General features: G+C 45.2%; 1 protein-coding gene across 2 annotated transcripts; it reads left to right on the top strand.

Annotated features, from left to right (window-relative positions):
- Window positions 1-263: 263 nt before the first annotated feature.
- Window positions 264-14,836, top strand: LOC129327142 (zinc finger and SCAN domain-containing protein 30-like). 2 transcript variants are annotated; one of them, XM_054975610.1, is made up of 7 exons: window positions 264-395; window positions 2,198-3,103; window positions 6,015-6,120; window positions 7,197-7,279; window positions 8,025-8,151; window positions 9,862-9,969; window positions 11,360-14,836. In XM_054975610.1, exons 2-7 carry the CDS (start codon window positions 2,405-2,407, stop codon window positions 12,193-12,195), a joined length of 1,959 nt encoding a protein of 652 aa, XP_054831585.1. In that variant the 5' UTR covers window positions 264-395; window positions 2,198-2,404; the 3' UTR covers window positions 12,196-14,836. The 2 variants fall into 2 exon arrangements, with proteins under 2 accessions (XP_054831585.1, XP_054831586.1); XM_054975611.1 differs by lacking the exon at window positions 9,862-9,969.
- Window positions 14,837-15,989: the final 1,153 nt, after the last annotated feature.

Genomic DNA, 15,989 nt, shown 5'->3' on the forward strand with positions numbered 1-15,989 from the left:
TATGCTGACTTCTTCCTCGTGTCAAAAGGAGACCGGAAATCGGAGGGGGCGCGTTACTCTTTCCTGCCTCTTTGGCTCGGTCCGAGCATCCCTCCCGCCCCCACACTTCTCAGCTTTGCAGCGGGAGCCTCTCTAGTCTCTACTAGGAAGCAAACCCCACTGAGGTCAATGGGGCTCGTCCTGCCGGAGGAGGAGGAGCGTGGCTAAAATTGTTGCATCTTGCCAGTCTTCCTTTCCAGATGATGGGGGAGGCGTTCAAAGGGTTAAGCTGGAAAGACTGGGAAATTTGAGAAGGGAGGTGGGACTGGAAGTCGAGTTGTGCCCCCCCCCCGCCTGCCTCTTTCCTGTTTTGTTGGGAGGGGACATGCCTGCTTCTGAATGACTGCGGAACAGAGGTGAGTTTGAAAGGGGGAGATTGGCTTGGGGGCGGGGGGAGTTGCAAAGAAGAAAGATTTAGCCGTCCGGGGCTGTGTCGAGCACCCCCCCCCCCACATACACACACACACATCCTCAGGGTGGACCTTTGAACTTGATCACTGCTTAATTTCTTTTATCGAAGTGCCTAAAATTTCTAGGCGCTTTACAGAATGTCTAAAGTACTACACGCATACCAGAAGTAATCTCTGGCCTCCTCCCTCCCCCATTTCTGATCTGCCTTTCTGTAAAGGAGAGGGTTACACTCTGCACTTGCTCAGAGGTACATGCAATCTACTTTTTTTTAACTTTCTGTGTTCCCGGATTGTGCCCTTAGCGTTGAAAATAGATGTTCTGTGGCACAATATTTAAACCTTGAACTTTTTGGAATTTGTATTCGGGAGCTAAGTGGATCTCTACAGAGTATCTGAAGCTGGGTTTTTTCCCCATGCTCCTGGAGGGTTGGGGAGAAAAGGAAATGAGGCTGGGTTTGGAATCAGAGCAAGAATGTTATATGTTACTTTGTCCATGTAACAGCCCTCAGGAACATAAAAGTTTAGCACATTAAGCTTTCTTGAGTTTGTTGTCAGCAACAGGTGGGCATACAGGCCTCTAAAGGTGGAGGTTCTGTCTAGTGATGAGATGTACTAGCTATTGATAGACTTGCCCTCTGTGACTTCGTCCACTTCTTTTCTTTTTTAAATAGTGATTTTTAAGTTAACTCCTATCACCAAATCTTGTAGTAGAAGTATTTATCTTTGGTCTGCATAGACCAGTTGGCTTTGTTAGAGGACACCATGTTCTACGTACTGTAAGAGAACGAGAAAAATTTCCTCCTATGCTGCTATATATTACATGTAATATATAGCAGCATAGGAGGAAATTTTTCTCATTCTTTTATACATGTAACTTTTATTTTCCACATTTTATCCTAGTCTTCTTCCCTTGAGCTCAGGGCAGCATCCATAACCCACCTCCGTTTTATCCTCACAAACATCCTCGGAGAGGGAGTGACTGACACAGAGCCACGCAGTGAACCGTGTGGCAAGAATGGGGATTTGAACCTGGATTTCTCCAGCCCTAGTCTAACCCTCTAACCATTGCACCATGTTGCCTCTTCCTGTGTGCTGGTAAGAAATTTTTTAAATCCGTTTCGCACATCGCCTTTGGCCTGGGCCAGCTCTATTGATTTTGCCTCATGAAGCGGATATAAGAAATGATCTCCCCTCCCCCTGACCAGTGAGGAGGCTTGCTTACTGCAGTGGTTTCCTACTGGCTCCAGGCAGCACAGACACAGGCTCCCCACTCATGCTGCCCCATCTCTAAAGAGTTGCAGAATGTCCCTGAGGGCTGATGGAAATGGAAGATCTAGGAGGCAACCACAGGCACAAGCCGTTTATTTTGCCTCCTCATTTGTGGCACCCCTGCCTATTTAATGCCCCAAGTGACTTCTTGGGTGGCAAGCTAGCCCTGCTCCACACAATAAAAATGCCTTGAAAAATTCTAGAATTGTAAGGATGTCCGGCCACGTTAATGAGGATGAGCTGAGAGGCAATGAACATCCTCTTTTGCACCTACCTAACAGGGTTGCTGTATGGGTTAGCAAGAAGCGGTGTCCTTGCAAATGAAATGGGGTTGGAGCTAGGTTTTGTATATATAGTCGGGGTTTTTTTTTCAAGTTAGATTTGGAGCTAGTTTTTCCTGTCAGCTTTTTGTTTCTGTACATGGAGGAGGTCTTTCTTTGAAAATCCTTTTGCATGCTGCTGTCTATCTTTCCCTCAAGATGCAATCTTGGTTGCTGTTTGGAAATACCCACCGGCGATGCTCTCTGAGAAGAACCTGTTGAGTCTCACATCCAAAAAGGATGCTGTAAGAGCAGCTTGTTGAACTCGCTCTCAGTAGCCACGGACCGAGGCGCAGAAAGGGTTCAAACAACCAGCTGATCAGATTGGTCCACTGTAAACAGCAGGGGTAAGAGCCAGGCTTGGAAATGGAAGAGGACCAAGTCAAAACCACTGACAAAGTTCCCAACGTAATCAAAGAGGCGTCCTTGAAGGAACTTCCAAGGCAGACAGACTCACAAAAAAGTGAACAGCAGCTGGAGGGTGGGTTGCTATGGGAACAGGCAGCCCAGTGTCAAGAGTTCCTGAAAGCTCTTGATGCTCATTGTTTAGGATGGGGAAACCCACAGCTGATCAGACGTGGACCCTGGGAGGACACCAAGGTCTTCCTGGATTCCTTTGAGCAAGTTGCCCAAGCCTGCCAGTGGCCCAGGGAAGAATGGGCAGCCCGGCTCCTGCCAGCACTCAGCGGAGAAGCACAGCAGGCCTTTAGCAGCCTAGAAGCCAGAGACAAGAAGGATTATGGGAAAGTAAAGGCAGCCATCTTGCGCAGGGAAGCCAACCGCATGGAAACCTTGCGCCAACACTTCAGACAGTTCCGCTATCGGGAGGTGGAAGACCCGCGACGGATTTATGGCCAGCTCCGGGAGCTTTGCCACCGGTGGCTGAGGCCAGAGAGGCATTCAAAGGAGCAGATTCTGGAGCTGTTGATCCTGGAGCAGTTCCTGGCCATTTTGCCCCAGGAAGTCCAAAGCAAGATCAGAGCCAGGGACTTAGAGGCTGGCACTCCAGTCGTGGCAGGGGAGTTCCCGATGAGTCCTCCAGAGGCAAAAGGCTGGGAATGGCAGGTAAGGTTTGAAAGAGATCACTATCAGGATGTGTAAGGTAAACACGATGCATTTTTGAGGCTAAGCTGCCAGGTTTGCCTATGCCATAGATTCACCAATATTAATACTAGCTCCATTTAATCAGTAATGACCCAAATCTCAGACCTGTTTCCTACCCTAATAACTCTCCAGAATCACATCCCACCCCACATCTCTGTCTCTTTGATTTAGCCTGCAGTTTCTGCCCCATGCATGCATGAGGCAGCCCCTATGTCTGCATCTACCTTGAGTCTTAAGAAGAAATGTGAGCTACATCTGTGGCAAACACACCTTGGGAAGAGGACGGTCTATAAATTATGGTTCAAATGAATTGTGGATAATGATCCAGTCAGTGCAGATGTAATACTACCCCAGGAGTCCCAAATGCATTGCCCCCGTGTGCCATGGCACCCACCAACACCTTTTTTGTACCCACCTAGTGTTTTTAGAAAGTAGGTGGGGCTTTTGCCCTACAAGGCTTCTGACTGGCCATTGGACATTTGATTGGCTGCGCAGATTTTTTAAAACGTTGGCATGGCAGCAACTGCTACCACAGCACAAGGATCTTCACTGTGTGACTGAAAGTAAGTTGTGGCAGCCATTTTGTATATGTTCCGCCTCCTGCAGCAGCCCATTTGTGGCAGCCATTTTATGGCTGTGTCAATCACATTGTGTTGGGATTCTAAAGATGCCCACTGGCTCAAAAAGGTTCAAGACCTTTGTACTGCGCCATGGTTAGTTCCAGTGGGGGAATTCGTGCATGCACAAGGAGAAAGGATGGGGAAGGAATGCGTCAGCATGTGGTACTTTTCAAATCTCTTAATTTTATGTCTATCAGAAATGTGTCCCCTTTTGCTTCCAAGGAGTGAACTACCTATATGGTTCTTCCACACAACAACAACCCTGTGAGGTAGGATGGGCTGAGGGAGATTGAATGGCCCAAAGTCACCCAGTGAGCTTCTGTGGTAGAGCAGGGGATTTGAACTGCAGTCTTCCAAATCTTATTAATCACAGTGCCACATTGGCTGTCCAACTTGGGACAATTTATGTGAGGATACTATAGGATTCAGATTGCAATCTTAAACACACGAGGCTTGTCAGTGTCCCGGTCGACACTCTTTCCCTCCATTACAAATATCGTGATGCCTGCGAAGCTCTAGGAACTTCTCCCGTCCTTTTCGTCTTCCTAAGGTCACATTATTTGCAGTGCTTTTCCCTCCCCATGCTTCACCCCAAACGCTGCCAGCTGTGTGGGGGGGGGGCGTGTTCCACCGAAGGGCTGGAACTTATAACACACTTATTAGATCCCATTAAATCCTACTGAGCTTAGTGGGATTTACTTCTAAGTAAACATGCAGAAGGGATTGCTCTGCACCTAATCCAAGAGGGATACAATCACTTTGGGACCATTCTTATCTGGGCCTCTCACGCCTCAAGGACTGCTTCCTCCCCGATGCCCCTAAAAGCTGAGTTTGACTTTTTTGTGGTTCCTCAGCACAAGTTTTACAGTAAAGTGCCCATATTCAGTGCAAATCTGGGGCTTCTACCATCTGTAGTTCATGACTCCCTCACACCCCAGTTCAGCCAAACAGTGGTTAGACCTGGTTATGGCTTGATGGACATTTAAGGGCGTAAAGAGAGTCTTGATAGATCAGACCAGAGATCCATCTGATGCAAAATCCGGATCCTTTTTTGCAATGATGACCAGCTATATTCCTCTGAGAAGCACAGAAGCAGGCATGTAGGGTTTACTTAGTTCTCTGAATGCCAGGTGCTGGGGAAGGGGGGTGGGGTAGACTGCCTGGGAATGTGGAAGTTCTGTTTAGCTATCATGGCTAATAGCCTTTGATAGATTTTTTACCCAGGAAAGGGTGTCTTGTCCTTTTAAAACCTTCTAAACTACTGCCCTACATGAGCTTTTGTGACAGCCGATTTTGTAAGATTGCTTTGTGTGAAGAACTACTTTTTTTGTCTGCCCTGAATCTACTGCTCGTTGATATAATTGGGTAAATCCAAATTATTATAGCAGAGAAGGAAAAAATCTTTTTCCACATTTTCCACACCATAATTTTAAAAAATTCTATTGGCACTTTATTCCCCGCCCCCTTAAACTAAAAGCATAAGAAGAGCTTTCCTGGATTAGGCCAATAGTCCATTTATTCCAATATCTTCTTTTCCGTAGGTGCTAACCAGATGCCTGGAAACTCACAAACAGTCTAGAGAGGCCAAAGCCTTCCGCCCTACAGTGTTCATTTAGAGATTTGCTGCCTCTAAAAATGCAGGCTCCATTGAACCATCATTCTGTTTTAACTGTTGAAAGGCTCCTCCTCTGTTAATTCTATTATGTATTTACTTCCTTTCTGCCCCACCTTTCTCCCCAGTGGAGATCCAAAGTGGCTTACATCATTCTCCTCCTCCATTTTTAGCCTCACAATAACCCTTTGAGGTAGGTAGGGTGAGTGTGTGTGACTGGCCCAAGGTTACCTAGCAAGCTTTCATAGCAGAGTGGGGATTTGAACCTGGGTCTCCCGGATTCCAGTCCAATGCTCTAACCACCGCACCGTACTAATGCTCTAATTCTCTTTGAAAGTTTGTCTGCTCCCCCCTGAAAACCATCTAAAGTAGTGACCATCACTACATCCTGTGGCTGTTAGAAGGGTTCTTGGAATTCCAAGTACTTTCCACCTCCGCGACCCCCAGGCCTTAGTGCGTAGGATGCTGGTGCTGGCTCTGACGAATGCAGCTCCCAGACTCTCTTTCAGACATAGCGAGATTCTTCAGATGTGGCCTGATAGCAACAGTATCTCGGGGAGCACAATGGGAGCCCTTAGCCATAGTCCTGCCACCAAGCCCTGCCTCCTCCTCCTAGGCTGAATCGTCATTTCTCTTCCAGGTGCCATTGGAGGAGCTGGCTGTGAGTCCAGAAACCAAGGGGGTCCCTCAGAGACAGAGCTACACGGAGGCCCAGGAGAAAGCAGATGGGGATCTCTGTTTACCGGGTAAGGATTAGTTGAGTTCATACAGTGGCAACCTTACTCTTCAGTGTCGGGGAAGTTGCAGAGAATTTGGCTTGTGAAAACTTAAAAACTGGTTTAAAAAAACTCAAAAGACTAAAATCCAAAGAGCAGCAAAAACAAATGGCAGTAGGCCAACAGCAGTCACCCATAAAAACAGCAGCAGTAAAAGCAGCAACCAGCAGTGAGAACCAGTAAGAACTAGGAGAAAGGTAGGATCTCAATTTGCACCTTGTCATGAGCTCAGTTCATCTACTGCCAACTAACCTCTGGAACCAAATAGTTTTAATAGCTACTCAGGGGCCAAAAGCAAGGAGGCTGAGACAGTTTTCCTGAGGCAGGGAGTTCCAAAGTCCACAGCTGAAAAAGTTGTGCCACACATGGAATCTTATGAAAGGTTTCTCTATGTGTAATGTGCCTCTAAGGAATGCTGAGTGTTCCCTGAGCCCTGGCTCAGCTCACAACAGGCAGCAGTGGGCTGGGCCAGATTTCCCAGAATCCTGGCCATCCCTTGATGGACCAAGGGTCCGATTCAATATAAGGTGGCCTCGTGTAGTTAAGAATCCAGGGAAAGATGTCACTTAACATACATAATGCTTGTACCTTATTAGAACAGTAATAACATTTTGTTAAACCCTAAACCAATATAACGATGCCTCTGTTCACCCTTTTTGGCCTCTGTTCTCCCTGTTGTACATTCTATTATTTTTGTATGACATGTATTTAATATATAATTTGAATAAGCATAAATAAAAAGCACCCCCTCACACACACACTTACACACCATTTTCCTTAAACAAAATGATCCCAACAGCTAAATTAGTTGAATTCTCAGCCCTAGAAAATAATGAGAATGATTTAGAGCATTTAAAAATGTAGCGTGGTATACACTTGGCATCCAGCTGATGGCGAGAAAATGTTATTAGATGTTTCCGGGAGTTAAAATGATATTTGCGTTTCTGGAAGAGTGGGGTGGAGATGGCAGCTTAACCATAAGGAATGAAAAAAAATCTCATGAATTCCTTTTCCTGAAATCGCCTCCTCCTTTCCGTTCCTCATAGGCAGCAGAGGAATGTCTACAAGTCATCCTAGCTCAGTGCTGCCTCCTGAAAACCCAGATGTAGCTGAAGATGGACTGGATGAGGTACGTGGAGAGTGGCCATTCACTGAAGGGGCAAGGCCCAGGTCTAATCTGTCCAACTGCTAGATTTGTATCCTGCTCTTCGGAGTTTGGGGTGTGCTGTATGTGATGCTCCCCTCCTTTGCTTTATCCTCACAACAACCCTGTAAGGTAGGTTGGGCTGACTGGCCCAAGACCATCCAGTGAGTTTCGTGCACAAGTGAAGATTTGAACCCAGGTCTCATTAGTCGTTCCCTGACATCCACTACACTTCACTTCCCTGTCCTATCTAAGGAATTTTATGCAGCGCCTGGAACCCTTTTAAAACATAGCAACAGAGAGAGATCAAGAGTGTCATGTTGACAGAATTTCTGGTAAGCATTGAAATCCTGCATGGATCGTGATGTGCTATGAGGGCAGAGCGGCATGGCTCTATCGCTTGGTGTCTCGGTGGTGAAAACGACATGTACTTTGCACTGAGAAAGAGCAGAAAACCGATTTAAGTGAGTAGTTGAAAAATACATGGTATTTTAAAACACCCAGGCTAGCCTTGTCTCGTCAGCTCTTAGAAGCTAAGCAGAGTCAGCCCTGATTAGTACTTGGATGGGAAACCATCAAGCGAGTCCGGGTCACTGCCACCTCTGCTCCTCTCTTGCCTTAAAAACTCAGAGGTAACCCTAAGTCAGCTGTGACTGGACAGCACTTTCCATACACACATTTTCAAAGCGGGTGGCAGTGTGGTATGAATGGGTATGCTTTCCTGTTTCAGGAGCCTGAACATTTGAATGAGATGAATATGTCTTTGGATAATGCTGACTGGGCCATGTTGAACTCCAGTCAAGGAACTCTGCACTGGGAAGTCATGCAAGAGAACTCAGAGGATATCAGCTCCTTAGGTAGGTTTTCTTTCACCCCCCTTCTGTGATTAGAAACCAGAAAGATGACAATTGCGGGGCGGGCAGAGTTGAGGTTTGAACTTGTCCGTTTATGGGAGCTGTTTCGGACTCTTGTGCCCTGCCGAACAGGGACTATTTCATACACTCCAAAGTATTGAAAAAGAAAACCTTAAAGCTGGCCATTCTTTCTGTGGTGGCTTTTTAAAAAGTTCTGTTTCTGGCCTTCTGGATCCTTAAAAAATGAAAGCCCTTTCCATGAAGTTTTACAGTCTGTGTATATGCATTTTGAGTCAATCATTGAGCCAGTATGTCTGCCGGAGGACTGACAATTCATCAAGAAACGCCTTTAGCTGATGGCCTTGAACAAAAGTTTCGTTATGATATGAACCAATATAAAAATGGGTTTCTGCTGATTCTAAAAGCAGGACTCAGGAGAGGCAGCATATTCATTTCCTGAATCAAGAAAATAAAACTATATACAATTCCTAAATAAAATTTCTTGTTGGAGGTATTTGGGGTGACTGTTCCTAAACTGCACAACCCTCTTCCACCAGAGCCTACGGCCTAGTTCTCATTGAGGCAGTTAGCCTGGGTCTTGGCTGTTGCTTTAGAAACCCTCTTTGGTGGGCTTTCTCGTGGCTGAATGCTCCTTTGTATGAAACAATTCCCTATAGCTAGGAAACTATTTATTTAAAACATATTAACACCACCATTCCACCCAAATAGGGATCCACAAGACAGCGAACATAAAAAACATTTGAACGTTAAATCAGCATTTAAAATAATATATAAAATAATTCAATAAAAACATTATAAACACAGCTAGCTCTTCCTTCTCCCTGACATGCTACATTTCTGCATGCAAGAATTTTTTTAAAAAAAATACAGAACACCAGTCATGCAAGCTTTCACCAGTAATGGGTTCATAACGGCACAGCCAAGACAAGGCTCTGTCACAGCTAGGCCTTAAACTCTAAAAGAGAATTACATAATTGATGAACTGCCACCCCAGACATCTCACTACAACCCAGTACGGTATTACCTGAATGTGCAAAGAGATACATTTTGACTGACAAGCTTTCTGTATTCTACATTGTGAAAGGATATGCAGTCTCATAGGAAACCTGTCTCAGAAGGGCTTAGCAGAGTTCCACCTTTGCGTACGCATGCTTCAATCTCCAGTATTGTCAAAGGAGTTCTGAACTGGACATTCTGAGGGAAATTATGGATTCCCAACCCCACCAAAACAGAAACCAAATACCAGTGGCAGAAACAGGCTAAATACACCTCCTGAAGGCTCAGAAGAATTGGTCCATTTTTGAAAGGAAGCCAGAGTTGGGGAGAATTAAAGAATTCTACCCGTCTCTGGTAAATAGGGACACTTCTGCGCCATGGTAGATCTCTGTCTCTAATTTTGGCTTATTAAAATTTTGTTAGGGTGAGTTGGTCACATCATTCCTCAGAACTGGTTCCCTCCCCCAGGGTTTCCAGATATTAAATCCTAAAGTGGGGAGCAGATGCCTCATGTCTAATGGCAAGGCCTGTGCATCAACATTTCACCAGTGAAATTTTGATGAAGAAGCCTTCCCTTGGTTTCAGCCCCGCCCCGCTCATATGGCTAGACTGGACAACATAAATAATCCTCCCTGCTTCTCCAAATATGTTCCCTCAGTGCTTCTGATTTTGTTTCTCTCTCTGTCCAACCCAAAGGAGGGTTTGTGATTCCCAAACCGGAAGCCACATCCCAGATGGATCAAGGAGAAATGGTCTTTGTCCAGGACTCTGAGGAGGGTGAAGCCTTTCCAGGAAGCCTCTCTGGTGAGGGAGCCTAATTCGGTAAGGGGGTGGGGGGTGATAACGGCGACACAGAGGCACAGCCCATGCTAGAGACCATGCTGTCAGCATGGAAAAACTACTCTGCAAGTGTCTCTTTTTTCTCTTTTAAATAAAGTTCATAAAATTTAAAAAAATCTTGAAGTCTTCTCTTAGTATTCTGTTTTACAAAGTTCAGTAAACCTATACTGGTGATGATTTTAAAAATTCCTATTTGCCTTGGCAGCTTTCACCTTTGTGAGCCAGCAAGTAAAGATAAACACCCAAGGAGGCTGTCGCTTCCGCATCCGGCAAATTGGCTTCTTCAGTAGCAGATTTAGCTTCCAGTCTAGTCCAGAGGGCGGTTTTGTGCATGGATCTCTGCAGAACCATTTGTTAGGTTAATGCAGCCGTCCTGCTTGCTTACCCATGGGTTATTTTCCTTAACTGTCTGAATAACAAAAGCCATGGTTAAGGGTTGTCCACGAGCCAGGAGGTGAAGCTGTGGTTTGAAGTGGCATTTGCATTAACCATGGTTTTTACATCTGCGCTGAACTAAACATGGTTCAGATAGTTTCTCTGTCTGTTTGGTTGCAAGGTGACAAACAGGTTTTGCTGGGGTCTTCTTATAATTTGGCAAACAAAATCATGGTTTTACTGTACATTTGGGCCCTTAACCCTGGTTAATAGGATGTCCAATGGGTCAGGGTTTTTATCCTCTTCTTTCCCTTAGCTTCGTCCTGCATGGGGAATATGAATCACTTTACATGTTCACCTTACATCATGATTTATGTCCCTTGTGTTTCAGTTCCCTATGGACCCCTCTGACGTAGCTGCTTATTGGGATGTATTTGATCTTTCTTCTTTCCCCAATGCTTGCGTTGGTCTGCTCCCACCCCTTCTTCTCTCAATCTCAGTCTGGTCCCACTTCCTTTTCATGCTTCTCATAACTCTCCTCTCCATTAATGTGCTTTTCTGTACCACATGAAGGACAGGGAACAGAGGGAAGCAGTCTTTCTGTCTTTCAGTAGAAACTCCAGAGGATAAGAATACATTAAACGCATGTGGAGTCAATCTCTCCCCTGTATCCCATCCCAGAGAGTGATACTGTCAGAACAAAGCAGAGATCTTGGATATTTAAACCACAGGTTTTTGGTTTTTTTAAAGTTACATGTGGGGAAGCCTGCACAAAAACATCCTTATCATGGAAGTTAACAGATCCAAAGATATGAAGTGACTCATCTGTATTAACAGAATTGCATGTTCCCTTAAAAATGTAACAAGTTTATTGTGGCCCCCTTGATCACAGTTTGTCAGTCTTCGAGAACCCACAAAACTTTCTGTTATTTTGGCTCAAGTGGACCCCTCTAGAATATGTTTGTCTTTGTCCCTACAGGTGATGAGGATCTAAGCGAGATCAAGGAGGAATATTCCCCGGAAGAAAATAGCGAGTCAGAGGAAATATACAGCATGTCACTGGAGATATCCCAAGGAAAAGCTTCTCTGATTGCTGAGATCCATGAGCAAGGATGTGACTCGGATGGAAAGAAGGGATGGAATGAATCTGTGAAGGATGTGGAGGGTCCCAACACAATGAAGGACGCTGTGAGGCACACCCGGTTGAATAAGTTTTTTCACTCCAAAGCTGGGAAATGGTATCACTGTAAATCGGGGCATGTTCCCAACCAGATGATCCCCGGTGGAGCATCCCTTCATGAATGCCTGGTCTGTGGGAAACGCTTCCAGAAAAAGAATTACCTTGCGAAACACCAGAGGATCCACGTAAGGCCTAAACTGTTCCAGTGCTCTGAGTGCGGGGAAAGCTTCAACTGGAGAGAAGGGTTTATACGACACAGAGGGACACACACTGGCGAGAAGCCTCATGAATGCACCCAGTGTGGGAAATACTTCAGCCAGAGGGAGAGCCTGATACGGCATGAGAAAATCCATACGGGGAAGAAACCTTATGAATGTTCCGAGTGCGGGAAGAATTTCTGTCGGAGGGATTCACTGGTTCGGCATCAGAAGATCCATACGGGAGAAAAGCCATATGAGTGCTCTGAGTGTGGGAAAAGCTTTAATCAGCGAGAAGTACTGATCCGGCATCAGAGAATCCACACAGGGGAAAAGCCATACGAGTGCCAGCAGTGTGGGGAGAGCTTCACTCAAAGAGCAATACTGAACAGACATGAAAAAATCCATCTGGAGGAAAGAGACTTTTTAATAATTTGAGAGCAGACCCTTCCATCTAGCTCTCTCTCAGTGAAAGAGACACTGCCCTATGTGTATTATTGGCATGTTTTACAGAAAGAGAGAACAAAACATGGAGGGGCGGGAAACAATGTTCAGATTGCCTGGTGAGCATCAGTGGCAGTCTTTTGGAGGCCACAGCTGAAGGGCTAAGTTGCATACCTTTTGCTGAGCTGTGAGGAGTCAGTGCTCAAATGATCGGGGCAGAGAGAAGGATCGGGGGGGGGTGGCTTTAATACAGTGTATAACTCCCACATTAGTGTAGTTCTTAAAACAACTAGTGGAGCAAATTCCCCAAGATGGTGCCCATGGGCACTGTGACACCCGTGGAAACCTTTCCTGGCACCTGCCAAGTGTTTTTAGAAAGTGGGTGGGGCCATATGGGTCTTTTGCCCAGCAGGGCTTCTCTGTAACCATTGGAGATCTGATTGGCTGTACACATTTTAAAGAATTTGTTTCAGCAGCAATTGCCCCTACAGCACAAGAATCTTCACTGTATTACTTAAGATGAGTGGTGTATATGCAAGAAAATATTTTCTAAACAATATGTTCATTTTAAAAAGTATCCTGTTAAACACAGCTTCTGCCTTAAACGCTGAAGAATTGTTAGAGTTATGCATAACCTCACTTCCTGATCTTTTGTGGTTGGTTCCACTTCTTACAGTAGTCATTTTGTTGTTGCACTCACCATCTAGTGCCAACAGGCTTAGAAAGGTTGGGGGCCCCCCTCGTAGGGAAGGCTAAGGCAAACAGTAGGGACCCTTATGATTTGAGCACTGCTCTTTGCAGACTGCAACACCACTCACAGTTAATGGTGCATAAATCCCCGGTTTCAGTGGGATCTATGCTGCAATGCTGTGGGTGCAGGATTTTACCTGGAGGCATTCTTATGTCTGCTGCACAGATGTAACTTTTACCATGTCTTATTTTGTAATTTACTAATGCTATTGTGTGAGCATGATTTACATTCTTTGTTTCATTTTCAGTTAACAAAAGTTTTAACTGGGAGGTTTTTACAATTTTTCTGTGGGCAGAGGAAGCCATGCTTGGTTTTAAAAACAAATAAATTTCCGTTTTTTGCCCAAATGCCCTTTGTGGAGGCAGTAGGTTATATTTGATTTCTCTCTCTTTAATTTTTGATGGTGACCTACCCTGAAATGCAGAAGACAGGAAATTTCTGCTAGTATTTGAGATAACTTTTATAAAACAAATAGAGATGGAAACATCCTGTTCGTGCATGAATGAGAGTGCTTTGGGTCTGCCATCAGAGTTCCCTGTTTACATCTCTTTCTCTCCAAATCATTGTTCGAAAAGTAGCGAAGTGACTGCACTATGAATCTGTGAGTCCTGTGTTCAGATCCTGCATCTGTCACTCAAAAGGTAGACTTCGGCAAGCCATTCTCTTCCTGCCTTTGCTCCACCCACCTGCAAATATGGGAATAACAACACGAATCTACTTTTCCGGGTTGTAAGAATTAGAGCAAGAGAATGCAGAGGAGGTGCTTTGGATGCACACAAGTACCGTAATAAATGCAACGGTTCATTATCGACGTTCAAAATGATTTGACTTATGACCCAATCTCATGCATATTTGGTGGTGGAGAGTGCCCTCAAGTCATAGCTGACTTAGGGTGACCCTTGGTGGGATCTTCATGGCAAGAGACTAACAGAGGTGGTTTGCCATTGCCTGCCTCTGCCACCCTGGTCTTTGTTGGAGGTCTCCCCTCCAATTACTAACCAAGGCGGACTCTGCGTAGCTTCTGAGATCTGATGAAATCAGGCTCACCTGGGCTATCTAGGTCAGGGCCATGTATATTTACTTGGGAGATAAATTTCAGTGTAAGAAAAGGGGGTTAGTCCCAGATTATGATGCAGTTACCTTGAAGCAAACTGCACCTGGGTCCTGATATCGGACCTCTTCTGTAAGGTCTCCCCCTCCCCCCGCTTCCTTGAGCTTCACGTTGAAAAAAAAGCTGTAGCAGTTGTGACTAATAAACTGAGTATACAGGACTGCAGCCGCGTTTGCCAGGACATACACACCTTTCCTCCTCCTCATGCCCAGAATGGGTGCATTCAAACCCCTAGAAGCAGGGATTCTCTTTTTGCTTGAGAAACTCTGTAAGGCACCATGGATCCTGATGGGACCCATGGAGGAATGCATTTTGTTTGGAAGTTTGGGCTTTTAAAAGCTTTTTCTGTCTCCCAGCGGAAGATAGGCAGGAAAGGGGAAGTCAATTGCTCCCAAGTACCACCTATCAAAACTTTAGAAATGCTAATAGCCTTCCTGGCCACAGACAGTAAAATGGTCAGCTCACACCTTAACTGGGAACCTGATACCTGGAAGGAATGCAGTCACTTGGAGGTGTGTGAGGAACTAGATTGTATCTTTGTGGAAGTTTCAAGAAGGAATTCTTTGACCCAGAAGGGAGGCAGATAAGCAATCAGAGATTACAAAATCCCTTGCTATGAAGAGAGAGAGGCCACTTTTTGGTGGTCCATTACGGCTGATTTCATCTAGGGGAAGGCGTTCTCATATCTGAACTCCAGGTGAAGGCCACCATTGCCACATGGAGCAGACAAAAGGCTGGCTGCTTGAACAAAAGAGCAAGAGTCCAGTAGCACCTATAAGACTAACAAAATTAGTGATAGGGTATGAGCTTTTGTGAGCCAAAGCTCACTTCTTCAGATACAGCTAGAATGTGAGTCCATCTGTCCTTATATCTTGAAGAGTGGAGTGATTACAGAGGCCGAATGATAATAGTTGACGAATGACAAAGGCAAGCAGTGGAGGAATATTTTAACCTTCCAGGACATTCAGTTGCTGACCTAAAAGTAGCAGTTATGCTGCAGAGGGATTTCAAAGGGAGATTAGAAAGAGACTGCTGAATTGCAACTGATAACGAAGCTCAAGACAATGCATCCACCTGGGCTGAAGCGAGACAAAGGCTTCCTGTCTCATTACCAATGCTGACTTCTCAATACCTACTACCCCTCTGCATACCCAACCCTTTTTAATCACACTTGCTATTGTCATTCATCGGCTATTATTCGGCTTCTGTAATCACTCCATTCTCCAAGATACAGCAGCTGGACTCACATGCTAGCTGTATCTGAAGAAGTGATCTGTGGCTCATGAAAGCTCATACCCTACCACTAATTTTGTTAGTCTTATAGGTACTACTGGACTCTTGCTCTTTTCCACTGCTAGACAGACTAACACAGCTACCCATCTTGATCTGTGTGACCAAAGACACCATGTAATAGGTAGCTTTTAGAGCTCTGTAAATTCTAAGTTAACGCGCCTGCCTTATAGAAAGATCAGCTAGAGTGCGTACAGAGCGAGGGGAAGAGGAACTGTGTATTCACACCTTTCTATTGTATTCCTTGCTCAATCCATTGCTGTGCTGACATTTTACTTTTAATAAATTATTATTTTGGATGCTGGTAGTTGTTGTCCGTATTCGAGACTTCCACCGTTTGAACGCACTATTCAAAATGGGTGTCAAGGGAAGGGAAACAGTAGATAAATACCTCTTTTTCTCAGGAGTGCGCAAGTGTCGTAAGCTGTCTTGGTAACTAGTCACTGGCAAGTGGGAGAAGCACGCATAAGGTGAGGCCTTAGAACTGCAACATGGAAAGGAAGCAGGCAGCATAAGGGCCTCTCAGTGGGTAGTTCCTAAAAACCAGGGTTGTACGTACCTATAACTTTTGTTCATCAAGTTCTTCCCTGCGGGCACACATTGAGACTGCTCATGCACACAGGCCTGTCAACTGGA

This window comes from Eublepharis macularius, chromosome 4 (assembly GCF_028583425.1).
Source record: "Eublepharis macularius isolate TG4126 chromosome 4, MPM_Emac_v1.0, whole genome shotgun sequence".
NCBI classification, from domain to species: domain Eukaryota; kingdom Metazoa; phylum Chordata; class Lepidosauria; order Squamata; family Eublepharidae; genus Eublepharis; species Eublepharis macularius.

Excerpts from the sequence above, each read along its gene's own strand:
- LOC129327142 (XM_054975610.1), top strand. The coding sequence starts at position 2,405 with ATGGAAGAGGACCAAGTCAAAACCACTGACAAAGTTCCCAACGTAATC. Across the intron at positions 6,121-7,196 it reads TGGGGATCTCTGTTTACCGG|GCAGCAGAGGAATGTCTACA; the intron begins GTAAGGATTAGT and ends CGTTCCTCATAG. Across the intron at positions 9,970-11,359 it reads CTTTCCAGGAAGCCTCTCTG|GTGATGAGGATCTAAGCGAG; the intron begins GTGAGGGAGCCT and ends TTGTCCCTACAG.